This window comes from Desmodus rotundus, chromosome 4, assembly GCF_022682495.2.
Source record: "Desmodus rotundus isolate HL8 chromosome 4, HLdesRot8A.1, whole genome shotgun sequence".
Classification (NCBI taxonomy): domain Eukaryota; kingdom Metazoa; phylum Chordata; class Mammalia; order Chiroptera; family Phyllostomidae; genus Desmodus; species Desmodus rotundus.
In genome coordinates, this window is record NC_071390.1 from 48,012,076 (window position 1) to 48,038,237 (window position 26,162).

General features: G+C 37.2%; 1 protein-coding gene across 4 annotated transcripts in view; it reads left to right on the forward strand.

Annotated features, from left to right (window-relative positions):
- TET1 (tet methylcytosine dioxygenase 1) overlaps positions 1–26,162 on the forward strand; it is a 101,519-nt gene that overhangs the window by 46,920 nt on the left and 28,437 nt on the right. For 2 of the 4 annotated variants that reach the window (XM_045195913.2, XM_024561416.3), the window contains exons 3-5: positions 14,966–17,297; positions 20,406–20,496; positions 21,028–21,121. The exons of the other annotated variants lie outside the window; for them this stretch is intronic. In XM_045195913.2, coding sequence (XP_045051848.2) covers positions 14,966–17,297; positions 20,406–20,496; positions 21,028–21,121 — 2,517 coding nt within the window. The remainder of the gene's footprint in view (positions 1–14,965; positions 17,298–20,405; positions 20,497–21,027; positions 21,122–26,162) is intronic. 4 annotated transcript variants of the gene reach the window in all.

Below are 26,162 nucleotides of genomic sequence, written 5' to 3' on the forward strand. Positions count from 1 at the left end.
ACTCTATAGTACAGTGTTACCAACTGCACTGTCACCGTGTTACGCATGAGATCCTCGGAGTGTACTCATCTCACAGTTGAAAGTTTGTGTACCATGTTACTAACCTCTCCCTATTTCCCCCACTCCCCTAGCAGTCACTTTCCCACTCGCTGGTTCTGTAAGTTTGATTTTTATTTATTTTTTAAGATTGCACATATAGAGATAGCCTGCAGTCTTTATCTTTGTCCGACATATTTTAATTATCAAACGCTCATCAGGTTCATCTGCCCTGTTGCAAACGACAAAGTTTTTTTTTTAATTGAATCATACTCCATTATATATCACATTTTTAACCCATTTTTTCTGTGGACAGGCACTTAGGTTGTTTCCTTACCTCTGCTATTGAGAATAATGCTGCTGCCTCATTAAGATAGTCTCTCTTTGTGTTTGATTTGCATTTTTCTGATGATCAGTGGTAATTAGCTCCCATTCATGTACATTTTGCCATTTCAGTACATGATATTTTAATGGCTCCTTAGAATTCCATTGTTACAGACATATCCTATATTTTATTTGCCTAGTCCTATATAATTTTGGAACACTTGCTGTTATAATGAAGCTCAAACAACCTTCCATAAATGTTCTTGTACATATTTTTATTCCTTTCTTATTAAAGAAAACTCTAAACCTAGAAATATTTTTAAGTTATTTTATTAAAATGAAAAGATAAGGAGAAATTTCCATTACTGTAGTTATCTGTGGAAATAAAAGGAGGAAAAGGACTAAATCCATTGTGGTGTTGCGTTGCTGTGCAGTGTGTCTTTGCTTCGTGACCCTGCCTATAAGTGCTTCTCGTAGTTTCTCTTCCTCACTTCCCAAGATTGAGTCATGTAGTAGAAGGACTTTAATTAAAAAACAAAACAACCCCCCCCCCCCAAAAAAAGACCAAAACTTTGGTTAAGAGGGGGGCTTTTTGTGGTCGGCAGGAGTCAGTGATACTAGGTCCTACAGACTGTTTTGCAGGAGGTAAGAAAATATTAATGCACCTAGCTTAACTTTCCGAACCAATCCTGACATTTAAATTATCTTGTTCTAGAAGAGCCATCTTCTGAAAACACTTACTGGAAAAATGGACATTTAGAAAAGTAGAGAACTCTATTACATTATTCTAAAATAATATTTACAAATGAACACTACAGCATTGGAAAATCTTTCCAAATTAGTTCACCATGGAAGACTTGTGTTCTTCTTTAAAATATATATATTTTATTTATTTATTTTTAGAGAGGTGGGAGGGAGGGAGAAAGAGAGGGAGAGAAACATCAATGTGAGAGAAACTTCGACCAGTAGGTTGCTTCTCCTATGTGTGGGTTAAGGACTCCCAACCAATTGAGCCACAGTGGTCAGGGCAACCTGTGTTTCTTTTCAAAACATTTTATTTAGTCCTGGCTGGTGTGGCTCAGTGGATTAAGTGCTGGCCTGCAAACCAAAGGATCGCCAGTTCGATTCCCAGTCAGGGCACATGCCTGCGTTGTGGGCCAGGTCCCCAGTTGGGGCCTGTGAAAGGCAACCACATATTGATGTTTCTCTCCCTCTCTTTCTCCCTCCCTTTCCCTCTGTGTGAAAATAAATAAATAAAGTCTTAAAATTTTTTTTATGTGTTTATTCATTTTTTATTCTTAAGGTAAACATGAACTTTTTAAATGAAAATTTTCAAACATAGAACAAGTTGAGAGAATGATGCAATGAACACCACTATACCTGTGATCTTAATTCAGTAGTTCCCTTTTTCTTTAATATGTATGGACCCTTGGAAAGCTGTAGCTATCATCATTAAAGTTTTGTCTCTTAAAAATACCATTAAGACCATTCTACATCATCATAATACCATTATTAGAATTCCCAAATACTATCTAATACCTAGTCTATACTTAGATTGACTCATTTGTCCCCAGAATAAAACACATATTTGAGCCCAGAGGACAACCACCAAGACCAAAGTCCAAGATAAGGAGACAGCATTGCAACAAAGTGTGGTTGATATGATAAATATCTGTGCAGTGATAGTAAAGGAAGGAATGGTCAATTTTATCTGAGGAAGTCTGGGGGATAAGAAATACTTGATTTTACTATCTGGGTGATTGTTAAGAACTACTTAATTCCACAGATTACCTTTCTTGTAGTTCTCTGTATTTGGGGGGCAGTTTAATGACGAAAAGTCATTCTTCAAGTTGCTACTTGAGATAAGACTGGCTGCTTAAAGTAGCCTAGGGGAAGCAAGACTAGTGTGGGGATAGATACTGTTATTGCAAGAGACATTCTGCAAAATTTGGCCAAGGCTAGGAACTTGAGGCCCTGCTTGCTGGGCTGAAAAAATGTGAATTTTGCTCTAGGAATTTATGGCTCCCAGGTCTCCTTACGAGGCTGCCCTTTGAATCTTTATAGAGTTTTTACCTTCATACCTAGGTATGGGTTAGTTTAGAGTCTTGGTTTTCCAAAACCCACCTAAAGTGATGTTGATGTTTAGCCAGGTGCAGTGTGGAATACAGCCTAAAGCAACGAGATTGGCATTTAAAAAGAATACCTTAAATACTGCAATTGTTTAACACTTGAAATTTGGGTGTGCACCTAGAAACTGACTGTGATTTTATTTTATTTTAATTAACTCAAAAATTAAAACTGAAGTAAAAAAGGAATATTTTTAAATTAAATACAACTTTGTTTTGGTATCACTACATTTTACATGATTACTATCCGAAATTTAGCTTGAACTGAGATTTATTATGTGTGAAATATATATTGAATTTCATAGACTTTATTTTAATAGTTAAATATCTCAGATACCTTTTTATATTAATTACATGTCCAAACAGTATTTTCGTCATGATGGCTTCAATAGAAATACATTAATTAATTTTATTGTTTTCTTTTTCTCTTAACCATGAGAATGTGTAGTCCATAAGAGTTGGTACTTTTTTCTCTACTGTTAACCATGCCTGCAGCATATTACGGTACCTTTAAACATTTGATGAATGAATGCACGGAGGAAGAAGCAGTAGGAATGGAGAATGCAGGATGAGTGGGTGAGACAGGCTTTAAGGGAGACGAGGCTGAAGCCGGAGGCTGAGTTTGGTTCTTGAACATATGAGGCACCTCAGAGGACTTATGGGTTATTGGGTAGGTTTGGGGGTTAAAATAGGTTTGGAGAAGTAGTAACTAGTTAATTTTTGGAGATGGCTGAGTTTTCATTGCCGAGTGAAGGTTTCCAGTTGCCAGATGACTGAGTTGGAAGTTTAGGAGAAAGATCTTGTCTTGCTGTGGGCGTCATCAGCCAGTGTAGGCTGAAGACAAGGATGTAGTTTGTGGGGAAGGAACTAGAAGGAAAAATTTTATAGGTATTAAAACTTTATGGAATGCTCTGTTTCCTCTAGGGATATGTAAAATACTTCTTTGCATATCACCACCAGCTAAGTGCTGAACAAAATACTCAGTATTCTTGGAGCTTACGTTTTTAGAAAGCCTAGATGGGGGAAATTAGAAGAACAAAGTAGTAACCCAAGGCCAATTGGGGCAAAATGGAAGGAACTGAAAATCCAAACTTTTATTGGCATCTTGCAGGATCCTGAATGAACTAGTATCTGTTACTGTGTGTTGGATGGCATTAGATGAGGCAAGTTGCTTGAATATTTGATCATGATGAGGGAGCATCCAGACATGACTTGATAATGGGATTTGTTATGGGACAAATCTTCTGAACTCTTTGAGTATTTAAATGTCATTACAAAACAGCTAATGTATTTGGAGCTTGCCCTCTATCATGAGCCCTGACGGTAGAAGTGCATATAAGTTATATTTGTAAAACTAGTGTGATTGAATCTTCTCTGATTGAATTAGAAAATCTACAATTTGTTTTTTCTCCTAATTTTAAAAAATGTTATTATTTTTAGAGCGGGAAAGAAACATCAATGTGTGCTTGCTTCTCACGTGCCTGCCCACTGGGGGCCTGGCCTGCAACCCAGGCATGTGCTCTGACTGGGAATCAAACCAGCGACCCTTTGGTTCACAGGCTGACACTCAATCCATACCAGCCAGGACTAATTTTTTTTTAATTAATTAATGAGGCAATTCATACAGGGGTATCATTTAATACCAATAAGATTTCACTGAATTGTTGTCTCTTAATTATATGGAACTAAAAATTTTGAGGAAAAGTTTTAGGAAAAAGGTAAGACATATCAAGCCTCTCCAGAAATTAGGAGTGTTGAAGTCCAAGGAACATTTGAGGGGACATGGACAGTGGCTTCTGACCACATCTTCAAGAAGGAGATTTTCAATTTGGTTCTAATTTTACCACTTTCCTTAATAACTTTGTGTGGACCCAGCCAGTGTGCATATACTGAATTTGAACTGAGGTAAAAATATTTTGAACAGCAACGCTGTGTTGCTACAACTCACAGACAGATAAATAAAAACAGGCCATTGGGTTCACAAAGACAGTACTTCCCACCATCTGAGAACAGAAACTACCGCAGGAATTGTGTTGTTCTTGCAAATTGTAAGCATCTGTGGTAATTTTAGTTCAGTAACATTAGTAAATATTTGTAACTAATGGACTTTGTTATAATGTTATCTCTTACTTGCTGCTGAAATTAGTATTTGTTAATCACTGCCTTATTAGTATTTGTTAATCACTGCCTTATTAGTGTTTGTTAATCACTGGAGTTAAAATTAGGATATTGTTATACCTCTGGTCCCAGTCCCTGCACTAAGAGTATTGATTTGACATTGACTAACCTTTCTAAAACCTTATCAAAAAAGTTTCTTATCAAAAAATGGAGACATTGATGCAACTAATCTCAGTAGTTAAAGCAAAAAGGATAGTTCCTATAAAGTGGTCATAATGATGTGTGGCAGGTAGTAAATACTCAATGCAAGAATAATAGCTATTAATAAATATTCTTTTGTTAATTGTGGATTTGGCATGGAATAACTAGGTTTTTGTTATATGCTGAAGGACTGGTAGAGAAGAACCTCACCTGACGGATCTTTTCCACACATATTAAGGTCCAATAATATGTGTAAATATGTGGTTTCATTCAGTCCTTACAGTAAACCTGTTCAGTAAATGCTATTACCAGTCGCGGTTCATCTTGAGGAAACTGGCTCAGAGAGGCTTCACAGAGCAGGGCCTTGCTCTAGGCCACGTGGTTGGGAAAATAAGGAGCTGGGCAAGCAGCCAAAGTTGGTCTGATGCCATAAAGCCCACATTCTTTTTTTTTTTTTTTTTTTTTTAAGATTTTACTTATTTATTTTTAGCATCAGAGGAAGGGGGGGAGAAAGAGAAGGAGAGAAACATGAATGTGACAGAGAAACATCAGTTGCCCCTCGCATGCCTCCAACTAGGGACCTGGCCCACAATTCAGGCATGTGCCCCAACTGGTAATTGAACCAGCGACCCTTCACACCAGTTAGGGCAACACACATTCTTTTAAAAAAACGAAAAAATTTAGGTATAGAAAAAGAATAAGGCATTACTCACTGAACACCAGAGTCAGTTATTAACTTTACGCATGGATAGGATCAGTCATGGAAAGGCAGTGGGTTTCACTGTTTCAATTTCAAATCCTATTGGGGCAGGCTCAGGGACGCACAGCTGCAGTCAAGGGAGAGGGATGATGGTGTGTGAGAGTGGAGGCCCAGGACGGACACAGATCACAGAGATTCCATTGAAAATCTTCTTCAGGGTCCACAAGAGAGCAGACTCAATCTATGGTTTTTAAGGAATGATTTGAATTCGGCAACTGGGAATTTATAATCTGGGGGTGTAGACTTTTAAGCTATCTGAGGGATGGGGAAATTTGATAGGATGATAGCCAGGTTTGGGGTCCGAAAGGCTTTTGCCTTTTTGACTGGACATACTATGTACTGTCTCATAACTCCAGAGAAGGCCATCCAGAGACAAGGACACCTGTGACCGGAGAGGTTTTGCCCTTAGGTCAGCCATGCTTTCCACACAGTTAGAACCAATCTTCAATTAACATGTTTTTAAAAATTAATTAGAAGTGATCTGCTTAGAAATGGTTTGATTAATTAGACACTAGTACCTTGTGTCCCCTCGTTTGCCCCACCCCAAGTTAAAAATTTGACTTTGGATTATAAGACCCTGGGCCAAATGAGGGTGGAGTTTTTGTTTAGGATAGGAGTTTAAAAATTAGAATAGAAAAGAAGTTTGGATCTTCTTTTCTGAATCTTCGGGGAAGCAGGAAACTTCTGGAATCTCTGTCATGGCTTCTGGTTGGTCCAGGCAGGACAAGGACAGAAGGCCTTAGGGCAGGTGAGAAAGAGTACCCACCGGTCCCTTAGACACCCTCCACCCTACCTCAGGACAGTCAGGTCCTGCCTTCCTATGGCCTTTGAACCCCTCCCCAGGTGGCTGTAGGCAAACGGGAGAAACAGAAATCATAGGCAAAACTCAACAGCTATTAGGGCTACAAAACTTAGTAGACTACACGTCTTCTTTTGTATGCCTAAAAAGAGGAAAAAGAGAATTTAACAACTGGAATTCTGAAGTAGACAATTTCTAGGAAAACAAGGTAGCTGTTTTTCAGGTCCCCCTTGAAGGGGGACTTTTTTCATGTGTGTGTTAAAATTTGATTTAACACACACATGTTAAGATTTGGTGAAGATTTGGTTAGCAGCTGGCTCATCTCTCCTCTTGGTGTAAATTTGGTTTTGTTCGCAAGCCATTGTGACGAGCACTGCACAGTGGTTGGTTGCAAAGCAGGGCCTTCCCTCCATGCTTCTTACTCTGGAATGTAGGAAGTATAGTACAGTATTGGGCATGATTGTGTCACCTTTTTTTTTTTTTTAAATCTAAATATAGTATTGGGCATGATTGTGCCATTTTTTTAAAAGGTCCTATTTATTTATTTGTATAGAGAGGGGAAGGGTGGGAGAAAGAGAAAGGAAAACATCGGTGTGAGAGAGAAACATTGATCTGCTGCCTCTTGCAGGCCCGCAACCCAGGCGTGCGCCCTGACCAGGAATTGAACCGGTAACCTATTGGTTTGTGGGATGATGCCCAACCCACTGAGCTACACCGGACAGGGCGATTGTGTCCTCTTAAAGCCAACGTTAATGGAGTCACCAGTGGTTCTCCAAATATGTTTTCAAACGCTCAGTTTTCAGGTTGAGAACATAGATTCTGGGAGTGTCACTTCTGAGTAGGCATGAATACTTTGTGGGCTGCTCCTTGTGGTCTGTGTGTTATGTTTTGAGATTGCTTTTTCCTCAAATCAATAAAAATTGGTTCTTGTTAGGGTGTGTAAAAAACAATATTAGGTATTACAAGGGGGGGCACAGTACATAAACAGATACTGTATTTGCTGTATTAAGATTTCATGGGGATAACTATTAGGGGGAAAAATATTTTAAAAGACTCCTGGGTGGGAGTGAAAAAAAATAGCAGATGGAGAAACACTGATATAAAGGTCATAGTCTTGGACCATGACTGTGAATGTGTTTTCAAAGGTGTTATATTTTCTTATGATCTGACCACCCATTTCTTGAGAAAGGAAATACAGCAGGTAGGGGATGTGAGTGTGTGTTGGGAGGGGCTACAATCAGATCTGTCCATAGGGCAAAATCATTTCAGAATAAAAAGCCTCTTTGCTCGATGCCATTTGAGCTCCTTCAGGAGAGGCATAATAGTATTATGGTGATAGGAATGTAGAGAAATGAGAAAATGGAGGGAACTTCGGAACTATTGGATCCCAATCTGATCTGAGAAGTTCACTACTGTTGGTCGAGAGTGGACAGGAGCGACCCGAACAACCTATAAATCATAAGATGAGTACAGAGGAGATGGCAAAGAACTAGGGGACTTTGAGTTACTTACTGTCTTATAAACTGTACTCTTAAACTCTTTGTGGTGAAGTAGAGGATGGGAGTGGGAAAATGATGGGTGCAGGGGGGCAGAGGAGAGAAGAAAAACAAAGGAATGTAGGTGGCATGAGTTTGGTGTTCCCGGAGTGTACATGGAAATTGCTGGTGTAAAACAGCCACTCTTCCCATAGTCTGAAAACATTTCCTTCAGAGAACTGGCTTCTCTTTAGAGATACTAGATGCTAAATATTTTGAGATTCAAGATGGATGTTTGGGGATATGCTATATCTAAGCAGATTAAATGCCAAGAAAATCTGCATTTAAAATATATATATATATAATGTAGCTAGTGGAGCCTATTTTAAGTAGTAGTTTGGATTCCAGTTCACTGGTCGTGCACATTTCTAACCAACTCTTGCCCAGGTGGTCGGTTGGTCACATCGATAGTTTACAATCTGCCATGGAGGGCATATTGACACCCCAATAACTGGCCAACAATACAAAACAGGGACCTCCCCACCCCACTTCCCAAGTTGTTAAACATTTACCAGCATACCACTGAGTACAGTATCTATGAGGCAGATGTTGACAGTTGTACATAGTTTCCTGAAATATTTTAAACCGGCAAATGCACGTGTGTGTGTATTCTGCACCCCTTCTCGTGCTCTACTTTGTTTACAATTTGATCCTACATAAACTATTCTGCATTCATCTTTTCTTCACTTAAAATACCTAGAAATCTTCCCACAGAGAGCCTCGTCAATTTTGGTTTAATGTCAAAGGAAACATCAAAATATCAAAACAATATTTAATCAGATCTGGGTCTGATGGTTCCCAAGTTTTTTCCGTTTCCTTAATGTTAAACATTGCTTCTAACTTCTTCCTACCCACCACTTGTTCGATTTCTTTTGTATCCTTTCTGAGATTATTTATATAAACATGAACATATGTAAATTTCCCTATACTTTTATTTTTTTTTAAGATTATATTTATTTTCATAGAGAGAGAGGAAGAGAGGGAGAGAAACACCTATCAGTTGCTTTTCACACTCTCCCAACTGGATACCTGGCCAGCAACCCAGGCATATGCCCTGACCTGACGGGGGAATCAAAACTATGACCTCTCACTTTATGGGTTGATGCCCTAACCGTCACCATCAGATGACCTTTTGGTTCACAGCCCCACTTTCATCCACTCAGCCACACCAGCCCCAAGCTCCCTATGCTTTTCATACAAAAACAGTCATTCCATATATAGGTTCTATATCATTTTTTATAATATATCCTGGATATCCTGCCTATTAGCAATGGCATTTTTTCTTTCATTCTTTTAGCTGCAAGGTGGTATTATGTAGCTGTATCACAGCTGGATTAGTCTACTACAAATGGGCATTTGGGTATTTTCAGTTATTTGTTAAAACACACAAAGCTGTCAAAACATATGCAATTATGTTTTGACATAACTAGAACACATTCCCAAAAGTAAAAGTGCTATATCAAAGGATAGGTTGCATTTTATAATTTTGGAAATACTTTATTTATTTTTAGAGAGAGGGGAAAGGTCGGGGGGAAGGGAAGAAGAGAAACATCGATGCGAGAGAGAAACATAGATCGGTTGCCTCTCACACTTCCTAAACGGGGGGACCTGGCCCGTAACCCCGTCTGATGCCCTGACTGGGAATCAGACCATTTATAATTTTGTAATAGTTTGTTTTTATTGTATTTTTCCATTACCATTGTCCCCCTTACAATCTCTTATTCCTCCACACTCATGCATTTATGATTTTGATGATTATTGCCGGATTGCCCTCCATATGGGTTTTACCATTTTTCAATCCAACCAGTAACTGGTTGAGACTGTAAACCCCACAGATCCCCCAAGAGCCTAGGTAGTCAAACTTTTTGATGTTTGATGTTCTGATAACCAAAAATTATTATTTTAGTTTCCTTTTAACTGTCATTTTTCTTCAAGTTGAGCAGTTTCCGTGCTTCCCTCAGCATTGCAGTGAGGATTAAATGTAAGTGTATTGTAAAGCAGCTGACATTCTTTGAATTGCTAGGTCTCTAGACCTCGTTTTAGTCATGGTTTCTCATCTGTTCCCCATCACTATTTATGTGATCCCTTATAAAAAGGAAACGAGTAGTATTGTTGCCTTGGTGACATAATTCCCCAGGATTGCTCTCTTCTGTTCTCCACCTTAGTGTTCAAGACTGGCTAGGTTGGTTTCTTTTCCTTACAACACTTCTATTACAAATGCATGTTTATACATTGGTTAGATGGATTTTTAAATAAGATCGTGTTACTTTTTTTTTTCAAATACAAGCAAAAGTTTATTTAGAAAGTCACAGGAGTAGAAGAGTGAGCTGGGCTGCAGGGGTTCAGGAAAGAAGTTGGAGGGAAAAGAAGAGCCCTTGGTGCGAAGGGGAACGACAGCAGAGAGAGGCCTAAAGGGACAGCGCGCGGGCTGCTAGAGAGAGAGCTGCACTGGGTCCTTTGTACTGAGGGCTTGTTACAAATTTTTACAATTGCTTTTTCACTCATCTGTGCTGATTCACTTTTTCAGGGGGCGGGAGTAACAGCTTTATTAAGATACGTTTCACATACCATACTATGCATGTTTTGCCAATTCATTTTTGACATGGCCTGAACTTGGATATTTCCCCCCAGTAGTGTTTTCTCTGGCACTCAATTTCACTGTGAAAACTCAGTTCCACTATGAGCAGCTAGAGCAAGGGTAACCATCTTTTTAGTGTGTGTGGGCACACACATGCACACTATTAATTACATTTAATAGGATGTGTTTGCAAGAGGTCAGAGGTGATTTCTGAGGATACAGAACAGAAAATCTTATTATCCCCTAGTAAAGTGTAATCTGTGAAGTTGTTTTCTTAAAGTCTAGGTTTAGTATTTGGCAGTGTGTAGAGCATGTTTTCGTGTAATTACAGACTTGTGTTTTTAAGAATCCATATGAGATACAGCTAAATAATAAAGGTCAGTTATTTTTTTAATTCAGCTCATTAATTAATGGGAATGTCTTATGATTTTGGCACATAAATCTTAAAGGACCTCAGGATCTTTTCTGTAAAGGAATGTGTACATCAAATTCTAGTGTACTTGGCTATGTATATCAAACATCAAGTAAAAAAAAATGTTTCATAGTGGTAAGTGCTATTAACATTGTAGGTTTATCAGACTGGCTTTTTGTAGTGCTGGACAAATATTTGTGTGTTTCAGTGAAAATAGCATCGCACCGGTGGCTTACTGACCTGGGTTGATGTACTACAGACATCCTGCCCGGCAGTCACTTGATTGATACGTAGAGCAGTGGCTGCACGTTATTTCACAACGTGAATATACAGTTTATTCAGACTTTCTCCAGTATAAATGTTATGTTACATTATAATTTGCTTGTATATACTTCTGCTTTTTTATTTTTGCTTTTTGGATAGATGAAAACGTTATTTTTATTTACTTATCTTCTAGTAAAGTCAAATAGGTTTTGCTCCTTTTAATTTCCACTTAAGTGAATTGTATATTCCCATTCTTTACTCACTATGATCTCGAGTCATTTTCCTTTTTTTTTTTTTTTTATCAATTTCTTGGAGCTCTTTTACATTGAGAATAGAAACTATTAAGTTGACATTGAAGGTGGCATGTGGTAACCTTCTGGGTGATGCCGCTGCTCACTGTTGATTGTGCTAGTGGTTGCTCGACTGTGCGTTTGTCAAAAATTACAGAGCTGTGCTCAGAAAAAGGATGGTTTTATATTTTTTATTTTTAGTTTTTAATATTTTATTTATGACACACACACACATGCGCGCGCACACACACACACTGATTTGTTGTTGCACTGATTTATGCATTCACTGGTTGATTCTTGTATGTGTCCTGACCAGGCCCCTTACCCACAACCCGCCCAGTTCGAAAAAGGATCATTGCATTGTGTATAAATTATAACCTAATAAACATGATTAGACATTTTCTACACTAAAAAAAGTACCAGTGACCCTTTAACATGTGACTATTTTCAGTCTATCATTTGACTTTTGAGTTTTTATGGCAAGATAGCTCCCACCTGTTTTGACAGGTATACATATCAAGAAATACATTTTACAGTGGGACTCCGCGCGCTGACGCGTAAACACGCACATGAAGGATTTCACATGGTGATTACTTTTCCTAAGTAGAGTGTGTTCATTCTTTTTATTCTATTGAAAAAAACTTGTCACAAAGCACTAAGTTGGTATTTGGATTCATGAATTGTGATCAGCAATTTGATAAACATTATATTATGGTGTCTTTATAAGCTGGAGACTTGATTGAGTGAGTAGGACAAGAGTAGAAGAAAAAAGTAAAATAGTTAATATCAAATAGCTATCTTTTCTTTTACGCCTCTCACATTCTATGCTTGCCTTGGAAGATTTTTCCTACTTTCTGAATTTTCTTCTTACATCTTTTATATTTAAATTAAGATATCTGGAATGTTCGATGCATGGTATGTGATAGTGATCAAACTTCCCTCTTGTCATTATTAAGAAAATGACACTTTCTTCACTGCTTAGAAATGAGAGCATTTTAACAATAAATTATTTAATATTCTTGAGTTTGATCTGTTAGTTTATCTACCCTGTATGTTAAGAAATCACTGCTTTTTAATATTAAAATGTTTATATAATTGCTGTATGTTTTAAAAATTGGCCATTTAATATTTATTTCAGTTATTGAAATGTAATATATGTACATAAAAATGTGTATATGATCACTACATATTTGGATGAATTTTGATATACCGAACATAACTGTGTAACTTGTACCCTGATGAAGAAATTAGATATAGTTTATTTGTACTAAGATTATTTGTCATATTACATAATTGGGTAATGCTTACATATATTATATTCTGAAAGTACGTATTGCCCGTCTGAACTCTGATACATTCTTTTAGTGAATACTCTTGGTTTTTCTGTGGAGTCAGTTATATCATCTTCATTCAACAAGAAGTCTACTAATTTTTGATACTTATATTCTTCTCTTCTTGACATTGACTGAACATCCAGTGCCATGTTTAAATGTTAGTTGTATAGAAGTTCTCTTTCTATTTCTTCCTGCCATCCATGGAAATGCCCCTACTCTCTCAATTCTTGTGGTATAATTTTGGATGAGCTGTTTCAGCATTTAAAAAATAAAGATAAAAGGGGAGAATAGAAAGTTACTGCTTCATGGGTACAAGGTTTGTCTTAGGATGATGAAAATGTTCTTCAATTAGAAGAGTTGGGTTTTGCATAACATTGTAAATATACTAAAAGCTACTGAGATGTACACTTTTAAATGGTGAGATTGAATTTTATTTCATGAGAACTTGATCTAAAAAATTTTAAAAAGTGATTACATGACTCCCAACTCACCAGAATGACCAAAATGAAAAGGCAGAAAATACTAGTGGTTAATAATGTAGTGTGGTTGGAGCTCTCATAATTACTGGTGGGAGTGTGTATTGATAACCATTTAAATAATTTTTTTCGCCCTACCTACTAAAGCTAAAGATGTACAGAAATATTTACACACCCTATGATCCAGCATTTTCACTCTGCTCATTATATGTATATGTTCACCAAAAGATAACAGTAATAATAAAAGTATAGGCATTCCCTGACTGGTGTGGAACAGTGGGTTAGGCATCATCCTGCAAAGCGAGAGGTTGCAGGTTCGATTCCTAGTCAGGACACATGCCTGAATTGCTGGCTAGGTCCCTGGTTGGGGGCATGCGAATGGCAACTGATTGATGTTTCTCTCTCACATTGATGTTTCTCTTCCTTTCTCCCTCCCTTCCCCTCTCTCTAAAAATAAATAAAACCATTTAAAAAATAGTATAGGCATATACTTCTAATAGGCAAAAAGTAGAATTTACTTAAATGTCCATCTACATTATAATAGATAAATACATTGTAGTATATTAAGTGAATTACTATAGAGCAATAAGAATTAATGAATTACAAGTATACTTAACAACATGGATGAATCTCACAAATGTAATTTTTAGTGAAAGGATGCTAGTTGTATAAAATTCAAAAATAACCAAGAGAAACGAATGTAAATGTCAAAGTGTAACCGGAAAAGCCAGCGTTCTTGCTGCCTGTCACCTGCCAGACCCAATAAACAGAGACAGTGATTGAATCTTTATGGGCACTTTACTCAGATCTCGGGTGATCTGAGAAGACAGCGGGTTTTTACCCTAACAGACCATCTTACATTCCATTTTAAAGTGGCCCTTTTTATAAGGAGAACAAAGTGTAGACAAGGGGTGTGGAATTCAGGGAAAAGTTACTTGAATTTGAAAACTGCGGCATTCTTGATCAGGGCGCCCAGGCGCTCCTGGCCGAGGTCTTTATCTGTGTCCTGGGCGTCAGGGCGTCTCACCCTGGAGGACAGTGGCTCAGATACCATCTTGCTGGCTTGCAGTCCTCCTGAGGCACAAAGGTGAAACTGCTTCTGGTCTCCCAGAGTCAGGGTGGGCCCTACCTCCAGTTCCTGAAACAACAGTGTTTTACCTGCATCCATTACTAAGCTTAGTAGCTATTACTTAAAGCTAAAATTTTCCAACTTTTGTCCCCATCCAAAGCAATGGGTACCCTTTCGCAGTGGACTGATGACTAAGTGAAAGTTTCTTGATTGGAAGCTAGGTGCACAGGTGTTCATTTTGTGATAATTGAACAAGTTATGTACTTATAACTTACATTTATTATTACATTTTCTTTGTGTGTGTTCTCCTTTAGTACACTTTGCATTAAAATACGAATATTGCCCATTGAATTGTACCAATTTAAAATTATTTTTGAAATTTATTTGGAAAAAACATACCAACTATACCTAGTTATTAACTAACAGTCATGTGATTATGATAGTTTCCACTTCTTTCTCTTTCTCTTTCTACACACCTGTTGAGAGAAAATATTGGTATTTTATGATTTCTCTGAACATGTAAGAGCAATAGTATTTTCTGTAGGGCTTCACATTTACTTTCTCTTAAATTGTAAAATCCCTATGACTCTTACGGAGATACTTAAATGCATAATGTGAATTTTTTGCTGTGTTTGTTTTACAGGCAGATTTTAACAAGAAATCAGTAAATGGCCTCAAGTCAGAGTCCATGGAATACAGGAGATATGGTCAGGGGGAAGAAAAAAGATTGGAATTGAACCGACATCCCCCTGAAAATGTAACTAACGATGAAGAAGGTATGACAGGTATTGAAGTGGAGAAGTGGACACAGAACAAGAAATCACATTTAACCGATCAAGTCAAAGGAGATGTTAAAGCGACTGTGACAGAAGCTGAAAAATCGAAAACCTCTGAAGATGACAGGGAAAAAGTCCTACTTACTGAACTCCTTGAACCTCAGAACTTGTTTGCACAAACTGTACTAAATGGCATTAAAAATGTACACTATTTACCAACTGAAACAAGTGTGTCTTTTACAAAATTCAACATTGAAGAATTGGGCAAGGCATTTGAAAACAATTCCTATATACTCCTGGAAGACACAGCAAACCATAACAATGCCATGAGCTCCATCACCGCTACTGCAAGCTGTGATCATCTGACGGGGAACGGCACTGCTTCAGTCTTCCAGCAGCCTGGCTCTAACTCCAAGACCGTTCCAGATCCTATGAACTTCAACTTGTACAGTCATACCAGTCCACCCAATGAAAGCGGTCAACCAAAATCTCTAGAAAATTTACCAAGTGAAGAACCAGAACTTGAATCTCCAGTTCAACCAAGTCTTCTATCCCTATTAAAAGACAGGAGATTAACGCTAGAGCAAGTGGTTGCTATAGAAGCTTTGACTCAGCTTTCAGAAGCCCCTTCAGAAAATTCCTCACCATCAAAGTCAGAGAAGGATGAAGAAACAGGGCAGGAGACAGCTAGTTTGCTTACTAGCTGTAAGGCTATCCTCTGTTCTGTAAGAGAAGATCTCCAAGAACCAAATTTACAAGGGGAGCTTCAAACCCTTCTTCACTGTCAATCTTTGGAAAAGCAAGGTTCATGCAACATAGTGGTGTTCAATGGCCAAAGTATCATTTCCAAGCCCCAAAACAGCTCAGCTACTAACCAAGCATCCACAAAGTCACAGGAATATTCAAAAGTGGAAAATTCAGTATATCTTTTTACACCAAATTCAAATTTATCTATAACTGACACCAATAAAAATGTTGCTCCAAGTAGAATTGATCTTGATGGTTGTTTCAAGGATTTGCATCAGTTGCCACCAACAAGTAATAAACCAGGGCTCTGCAACCAGTCACTGGGCAGCAGTAAAGAGCTGGGCTCAAAGGATGATCCCTTATGTCAAGATACCGTTCATAGCAAAATAGAGGAAGATGTTGCAACACAGTTAACACAACTGGCATCGATAATTAAATGCAGTTACAGGAAACCAGATGACAATAATGTGGAAAGTACAACAACAAACCTGGTTGAGAATAGTGCACAGCACATCCAAGGTCAGGAGAAGGGCACAGTACAACAGAAAGCACCTTCCAGTGCACAAAATAGTCAGAGCTCACCATTAACAAAGCAGAAGAACACAACCCAGAAAAAGACAAAACCTGCCCCACCAAGGGATAGGCGGAAGAAGAAGCCTGCGGTTGCAAGTAATCAAGAAAATGACCAGAAAAAGCAGGAACAGTTGTCACATGAGTATAGTAAGTTACATGACATTTGGGTGGCATCTAAATTTCAAAGATTTGGTCAATTTTGTCCTCACGATTTTCCTGTTCTGTTGGGAAAGATTCCTCCCGTAACCAAAGCATGGAAACCTCTGACTCAAACAAGCTCATCATCAGAACAGAAAAAATTATTTCCTCCACTAGCTCAGATAAAATTTGAACGATACTATCCTGAATTGACACAGGAAAACATGATGAAGGTTGATTCATTGGATTCTCTCCCTGTATCCCAGTTACAAACAGAATCCAGTGGACAGTCGTTTACAGAAATAGTTTATAATTCTCAGGTACAGCCAACAGTGAATGTCAATCAGAAAGATCATCCTTTACTCCAGCCCTCCTCTCCAACTAATCAGTGTGCTAATGTGATGGCTGACAATGACCAAACACAGCTCCAGCAGGATGCTAGAGACCAACTCGTGCATCAGAGACTGCCAGCATTGCCTGGGGTCTCTCTTGTGACCCCCTTATTGGACCCAGCGCAGATTCTCAGGAATGTAAACGTCGTGTGTTCAGGTGGAATTGCCGTGGTTTCTACCAGACGTGAAGAGGACGTCTCTGTATCTAGTGTCGGAGCGGCAGAATGTTCCTCAGTAGACAACGCACAGAAAAGTTTTAATGATTATGCCATGAACTTCTTTACTAATCCTACAAAAAACCTGGTATCCACAACGAAAGATTCTGAACTGCCAAGCTGCAACTGTCTGGGTAAGTGCATGCGTACGGTGTGTGTGTTTTCTTCATTACCTGCATGAATTGCTTTCAGTCATGACCAAATCAAGTTCTGGCTTATATTTTACATATGGCACTTTTGCCCTACTTACATTCTAGCTGAGATGGACTACATAATTCTATACTCATTTTCCCATGGGACCTTTATTGATTCTGCTCAGATAAATTGGAAATTCAACTCATAATTAGGAAACTTTCTCAAGTAGAAAGTTTGCTGACTTCTCTGAAGGCTAAATGTCTCTCCAGTTGTTTATTGTCATAAGAGTAAATTTGCTTAATACTTTATTACAGTTTATTCTTCTTATATTCAAAAGAATTTTAACCTGTAAGGTTTTTCCTTAAATTTTTTTTGTTGTGACATATAACATGCACATAGAGAATGTCAGATATATGAACAACTTAACAAATAACTATGAAAAGTATCTGTGTCATTGATAACCCCAGCCAACTGGTTTATTTCTTTTTCAGTACGTAGTGCTTTTATGGTCTGCAATATAAAGGGTATACCTACATATAAACAAACTTACAATTCTGGCTAGTTGAAGAATTTGCAAACTTTTTGGAGTTTTAAAATATTAAATTGTTAAATGAATAACTGATTCCTTATTTCCAGCAACAATAATAAATAGTTTTATGCAAATAGCTGAGTTGTGGACCAATTTCTAACTAATGTGTTTGTATATTTTGTGCCTTAGGAGTCACTGAAAGAGAATATATAGAAACTTACAATTAGAAGTTTTATCAGTGTTTTAAAAGTCCTGAGAAAATCTTGCTGGAGTAAAGATTTTCAGGCAGGTCTAATGAGAAATTTGCTCAATATTTGAAACTTATGGAAGCTTAATTTTAAGCCCATACTGATTAGTCAGTGCCTATGGTCAAGTTTCATGTAAGTGCTCAAATATGAGAAGAAATTTATTTACTTGAATGTAGCTGGAAAATGAGAAGATTAAAGAGATTGTGTCATTAAAGTTTGTTTGGCTTCTGTAAAATTTGAAGCCCATTATTTCTGCTTTTATACAACTTACAATAGCACAATTTGTAAAATAACCTGTTTTGAACCCATGTAGGTAAATATTATGTTTTTTCTTAAAATATGCCCCAAATCACAGACTTGGGCTTTTTATTAGAAACAGGTAGTTTATTCCAAATTGAGTAGTTAACGGATTGTTTGGAAGGATAAAGTATATTATTCTGATATTTTTTAACCATTGTAGAAAAAATTGTGAAGTATAGCAATGACTTATAGTTCTCGATTATCCAAAGTACATTGATATTCTGAAATGAATCCTTCCACTTCTACATTTCTCATTAAACACATAGTTTTGACAGCCTTCCGTGTGCCAGGCACCAAGGACAGGCTCCTCTGAGAAGGATCTCGCAGTCTGGAAAGGGTGGCAGCACTGTCTGAGTAGAGCTGAATTGGGAGAATGAGAGGTTCTAGGGTCAAGAAACATCAATGTATGGTTGCCTTTTGCATGCCCCCTACTGGGGACCTGGCCCGCAACCCTTTGGTTCACAGGCCAGCCAGCGTTCAATCTACTGAGCCACACCTAGGTAGAATAATTCTTTGTTGTAGGGTGACTATCTTATACATTGCAAGCTGTTTAGTGGCATTTCTGGCCTCTACACACACACACACACACACACACACACACACCCAGTTGCCCCAACCAGAAATACTGTCAAATGTTCCCTCAGAAAAAATCACCCCATTTAAGAACCATGGTTCCAGATCACCAGTAGTAAGTTAAAATCTATTCATTATATTTTGCTTAAGAAGCTACAGAACTTAATCCCAAGTAATATTTGATGTCCAATCAAAATTGTTCAATAATGACTTACAGTATAGGTGGATATATCCACCTATATGGCCAGAAATGCATGCCACAGTGATTCTAGTTAGGACATGATTCTAAGAGACCAAGTTATAAAATACTGTTTTCTAAGATATATGTAATTCATATTCATAAAAATTCAAATGGCACAGAAATATGATTCAAACATCTTACAGTCTCATTCTCTAAAGACAAAACCTCTGCTACAATTTTTCTATAAGAATTAACCTTATACTGATTGTTAAAAAGATTTTCTTTATTTATTTTTGGAGATAGGGGAAGGGAAGGAGAAAGAGAGGGAGACAAACATGTGCAAAAGAAATAACAATTGGTTGTCTCTCACACACCCTTAACTGGGAACCTGGCCCGCAACCCAGGCATGTGCTGTGACTGGGAATCAAACCTGCAACCTTCCAGTTCATAGGCCAGCGCTCAATCCATTGACCCACACCAGCCAGGGCAACATTATACCGATTTTAATTTTGTTTAAAATTTTACAAAATATAAGTCTTGTAAAATGTACTATTTTAATGATTTACTTTTTTACCTTAGGATTTCTTAATTTTTTAATACTCCTGAAACTAATACAATAATATTGAAGGTCAACTGTAATTGAAAAAAATTAAAAAATAAAAATGTTTATAAATTTCTTAGATTTTTTCAATGTTTGTGAATATCATTGTTTTAATAGCTTCAGTGTTTTCCACTATATAAACATCTCCTGATTTATTTAACTCTGACTTATTGACAGATGCTAAGGGTGTTTATCTCTTTTTTTGGTATTTCAAATATTTGTAATTAGAAACATTGTTGTGTATATTTGCTTCATAAATACATAATGTGTAAGTAAGGAGGAGAATAAAATCTTAGCAGTGCAATTGTTGGGCTCAATTAATAGGATTCTGAGGCCATGCTTTTTAAAATATATCATTCTTGGATAAATTTTAACTGTGCACTGCAATCACTAATAGGTTTTTTAAGGCAGGAGATAAGAGAATAAATATGGCCCACATCTTAAAATATTTTCACCCCTCTGGTTTTCTGGGGAAGAAAAAATTAGGAGCAGAAAGGAACAGGAACAAGTTAAATTCCAGGTCCTATTGCCCTAAACTTTAATTATGAAAACTTACCATAACTTTGTCAAGATTCATTGTTATGAATTGAAAAAAAAAATAAGTAAAAATAGCTCTTCCTTGCCCCTACACAGCTCTGTAAAACTTTGGGTTTAATAATCTTATTCCTTCCACAGATCGAGTTATACAAAAAGAAAAAGGCCCATATTATACACACCTTGGGGCAGGACCAAGTGTTGCTGCTGTCAGGGAGATCATGGAGAATAGGTGAGGAAATGTGCTTCCCTGTTAAAACTATTCATTCCTGTGGACCAGGCTCAAGGCAGAGCAGTACTCTCTGCGAACCAGCTTGAGGTGAATGGAGATCCTGCAGGAGTATGAGTTGGATGTTTCACAGGGCCCAGGGGAAGAATTGTTTCCTGGTGTCCCTGCTGAATCAGTTATCACATGAGCCGTTGGTCACTCAACAAGTCACTGACAAAGCAAGACTGTCTCTGCTAAATTAAGAAATATTCATTTTTTAATTATTGTATAATAATGGTAGAATAGTTCAAATGACCTCTGTCAACACCGTACACATTCTTTCTGTCTGTCTTGGAGCCAGGCTATTTTAAAAGAGTGATCTTTAAGGAGAAGTAAACAACTGGATAACAAAATATCTGCCACAGAAAACTAAATGTTTAACATAAACATATGAGGAGGAATGTTTGATTTTTATACTTCTGTAAATCTTGTGCACATTAAGATGTTAAAAGTGTGTATTGCAATTATTTCCTTTTCACTGTGTTTTGTACTCAGGTATGGGCAAAAAGGAAGCGCAATAAGGATAGAAATAGTAGTGTATACCGGAAAAGAAGGGAAGAGCTCTCATGGGTGCCCAATTGCTAAGTGGGTAAGTATTTTGTTTTGGATTCAGCTTCTTTAAGGAGTTCTGAGTCGAAAAACTGTTCATGGCCAAATGTATATTGTTAGTGGGATATTCAGATCCATAAGGATATTAAACCAGTTTATTTGGAATTCTTGACCATAGAATCATTTAATATCCCTGTGCTCTAATTTGGTGATGATGGTGATGATAATAATAATAACAATAAATAATAATAAAATTACTACTACCTTATATTACATATCAGGCACTATGTAAAGAACAGGACATACTGCCTCATAAATCCACACAGAGAGACTCTATTAGGTATTAGAAAAGGAAAAGGTAAAAGCCATTATTTTTATATCCCTTCAAAGAGAAACATTAAATGCAAAACGAAGATAGGGTGTGAGCCCAGGTATTCCTAAAATAAGATAATTGCCACAATCTTACCTACTCCGGTAGACGGTGGTTTGGTGACTATTCAACCTTTGAAGGTGGCAACGGTGACAGTTGGTGTACTCAGGTGTGGGCAAAAAGGAAGCACAGTAAGGATAGGAATAGGACTGTGTACCGGAAAAGAAGGGAAGAGCTCTCATGAGTGCCCAGTCACTAACTGGGTAAGTATTTCGTATTTACACATTTTTCAAAATGAATTGTTCCATTTTGAAAAGAACAAGAGTTGGACACCGAACATGAGGTACTTTGTTGCTTCAATCTATTTGAAGAGCACAGTCTTGGTAAAATCCAGATAAGCTCAGAGAAGTGGAATATACCTTGTTTAGATACTTATCTTACATTGGTAAAGTGTAAAAATCTTAAGTGTACTGGAGGAGCTCTTCATGTGCATAACACTATCCCGGTAATGATATAAATCATTCTAGCATTCCAGAAGGCTTCTTTGTGTCCACTCCCGGTCAACAGCTCCTCGTAAACATAACTACTATTTTGGCCTGTACCACTATAAAGAGCTGTTAAAGAAATTAACTCCATACAACAAGAACCATATAGTATGCCCTCTTGTGTGTATCTCCTTTCACTCGACGTTGATAGAATGTGGATTTAATGGTTTGAGGTCCAACAGCCATTTGGAACCTCAAATTGACTTGATAGTTCCAGATTTGTACTAGGATGGTGGGAGAAAGAAGCCTGAGTCCCTGATGATACCACTGAAGCTGCCATAGCACCCCAGGCCTCCTTAAATCTGGATTTCTTTACCATGAGAGATTTTTCTTTTCTTTTCTTTTTTTGCTTGTAAGTTCTACCAGTCATTATATGGGAAGAAACTGGCCCAGAGTCACATCAGCCATCACAAACACATTCTGAGTCTAGGCTTGGTGACGAATGTTCAGATTATTCTCTAGTAACACACCTTTTCTGGGGTCACTTGGGCTTTTAAGAACTAAATAAAATTTCCTAAAATGCTCCCCTAGAAGACTTAAAACTTCCCTTAAAATTCCTGTGAATGGTTGGGGTGGGGTTGGGGGGTCGGTGGCTGTGAGCTGTTATTTCCTCACTTTATAGATTGGCCTCTTTTCGAGCTTTGCACTGATTTTCACACTATTTTCAACTCAGCTATGAAAGTTGAGCACCCTCTCGATTTCCACAAAACACTCCCTCCTACAAGTCAACCTCCATGAGTAAGAATTTTGGTGAATCTATGTCTAACTAGTAGCTACAGTGATCTTCATTTTATTTTATTCACTCTTTTTGGAAAAGGTAACAAAAGTGATTGAAAATATTTTAAAGTAAAAAATAATATATAGACTCCCTGCTAGCATTCCATTGATTTTATAGCAACTCCTTTAGGAAACTGACCATTTGTGGTAAAAGTTACAAATATATTTCCTCAGTTTGTCATTGTTTTTAACTTTCATGTTATTTAAATTAAATTTAAAAGATAAAAAAGTTCTTTCATCATTTCTTCTATGGATTTAGTATATTGTATCTTAATTTTTTAAAACCTTTACCACTTCTATCTTAAATCATTCTCCCATTTTCTTTTGTGTTTTTTTTTAAGATTTTATTTATTTTTTAGAAAGGGGAAGGGAGGGAGAAAGAGGGAGAGAAACATTAGTGTGTGGTTGCCTCTTGCACGCCCCCTACTGGGGACCTGGCCTGCAACCCAGGCCTGTGCCCTGAATGGGAATTAAATGGCAATCCTTTGATTCACAGGTTTGCACTCAACCACTAAACCACACCAGTCAGGGCTCTCCCATTTTCTTTTTGTAGTATTTAATGACTTCATTTTTTCCAACATTTAACTATTTTGTTCATTTTGTGTGTGGCTTGTTAGTAACAACTTATATTTTCCAGTTGACTACCCAATCATCTTGTCTATTTTTTTCCTACCGATTTGTATTTGTTTATATTGGAAGATTATTTATTCTGTTACACCAGTGTTGAGTCTCTCCTGTATCCACATCCGACTGCTCTAAGTATTTAGGTTTTATAATAATGATTTCATATGTGATAGAAGTAATTCCTCCTTTTTAAATTTCAGAAATTTCTTGACTATTATTGCCTTGTTTATTTTTCCATATGAGTTTGTAATCACTATGTCTCATTGTAAGAATAAAGCCCCATTGGTATTATTATTAGAATGATATTACACAGAGAATCTGGTGAATTTGTATTTTTTTATTTTTAAAAATATTTTTATTTATTCATTTTTAGAGAGAGGGGAAGAGAAGGAGAAAGAGAGGGAGAGAAATATCAATGTGTGGTTGCCTCTCACATGCCCCATACTGGGGGACCTGGCCATGCTACCCAGGCATGTGCCCTGACTGGGAATTGAACTGGTGACCCTTAGGTTTGCAATCTGCACTCAATCCACTGAGCTACACCAGCCAGGGAAATTGTTTTTTTTTTTTTGATGTTTAGTCTCTCTGTCCTACCTATTATGCGTTTCAACTTGTTAACACTTTTTGTCCTTCAAAGTCTTTTAAAATTTTGTTCCGATAGAGTTTATATATTTGTTGTATTCCAATTTATTTCTTTTGTGTGTCGGAGATGTACAACTCATGTAATCTATTTTCCTTTCCAAATGTTATACTTTTAATTTATTTCATTTAATACACTTAGTCTACAAGCCTGACTCCAATTTTATATTGCTCTGTATGTGGTGTCCTTATCTTGTTCCTCTCTTTAGTGGGAACCTCCCAAGGCTTTCTTATGGTAAGTGGGATCATCAGGGAAGGGTGCTCTGGAAAGGGAAGTTTGGGTTTTGTTTCCTTTTGTTTTTTTAAAGGCAACATTTAAGCTGAGATCTGAGTGACAAGAAAGGAGCTGAGTATGCTAGACTGTCTCCAAGATTGTAGGAGGGAGTATCCCTGAGCAAAGAAAACCGTGCAAAGGTCATGGAAGGGAGTACATTTTTAATAATCTAAGGAGAGTCTTGAAGTTGAGGAGGTAGCTAATGGAACCAGGTGAGGCTAAAAAACTAGCTAGAAATGAGCATGTGTGGTTGGCTTCATAGGTCATCACGAGGAGTTTGGGTTTTAGTTTATAAACAACATGAAGACTGTAATGTATTTTAATTAGCAGTGTGGTATCTATTCATTTGTGTTTTAAAAAGAGCATTTTAAAAAGTTAATTGATTAAAAACTCTTATTAATTACTTGTTGCTGCTGTAAAAGTTATTTCAAAACTCAGTAGCTTTGTAAAACAAACATTTATTATCTCACAGTTTTTTATGGGTCAGAAATCTGAGGATAGCTTAGCAGGGTGCTGCTGGAAGGTCTCTCATGAAGTTGTAGTTACTTAAGAATTTAGGAAGCCTGGGATGGGGCTGGGGCCCCTCCTCCCATGTCATTTACAGGAGCCTTCAGTTACTTGATGGCGAGTGCGGGAGGCCTCACTTCCTTGAAAGACTTCTTGTAGTGCTTTCTCCTGTCAAGCCAGCTGGGTTTCCTCCCAGAGGGAGTCCATCAAAAGATAACATGGAGGAAGCCACAATGTCTTTTGTGACACTGGCCTTGGAAGTTGCTACACACAAGTCCTATTCAATGTAGGAGGGGACTATGCAAGGCCATAAAAACCAGGTGGCGGTGATCATTGGGGACGTCTGAGAGACTGGCTATATTTATGTCTTCTGCACTAAATCCCAACATGTAAAGGACGCTGCATTGACTTAGTAAAATATATCTATCTTAGTCCTATTCAATATCCCTCATACCTACTACATCTACTCTGTGTAGCTTCTATAAAGGGCAAATCCTTAAATTTGTGAATCTTTTTTACAAAATAATGCTATTAAGCATTAACATTGTTTATCATAGAATATATTAACAAAAGTTCATGAAATATAAATGTAAAATAACAAGGTAGGTGGATTAAGTTTTGGAATTTTGGATGAACTTTTCATCCTTTCAAACCTCCTCTAATGTAATAACAATCAATCATTACACTGATAGAATTTTTGTTTATACTTCTATTTTTTTTTTATGAAAATATGTATGAAATCTGCAGCTTAAAGATTTTGGTAACAACTTTCTGTTCAATTCGTCTTTTGATTCAACTCTTATTCAAGGGTTCTTGGGTACAAAGAAGAGTATTTAGCATTTTCCAGGCAGCGACTGCAGCAAAACTACTTATTTTCCCTTTCGCAATATTCAGATTAAATAGAATATTTTGAGATATAGTGAGATATATCTGGCAGTTTTCACAAATACAAAAACAATCCAGCGATAAGGAACTAAGTAAAGCACAGTTGCTAAGCAACTTATTGAACATTTTGGTATCTACTAATGACAATTCAAAAGTATAATCCTGATAACCAAACCAAGAATTCATTCCATATGTCTGTGAAAAGAAATGAATGGGTCTCAAGTGATTATGTATGTTTGAAATATTATGATGTTAATCAAAATTTTTTTCTTTACAAACTATCTTATTTAAAATACTTGTATTGTTCATTGTCAGTGTCTAGAGTAATGCCCGGCACAGAGCCAATACTTAATAAGTGTTTGTTGAGTGAGTGGATATGGAACTTAAATAAGAATATTTTAGAATATTTTAAAGTTGTATTGGTATCTTAAAACAGTATTGTTGTGGTATTCGTTACTAG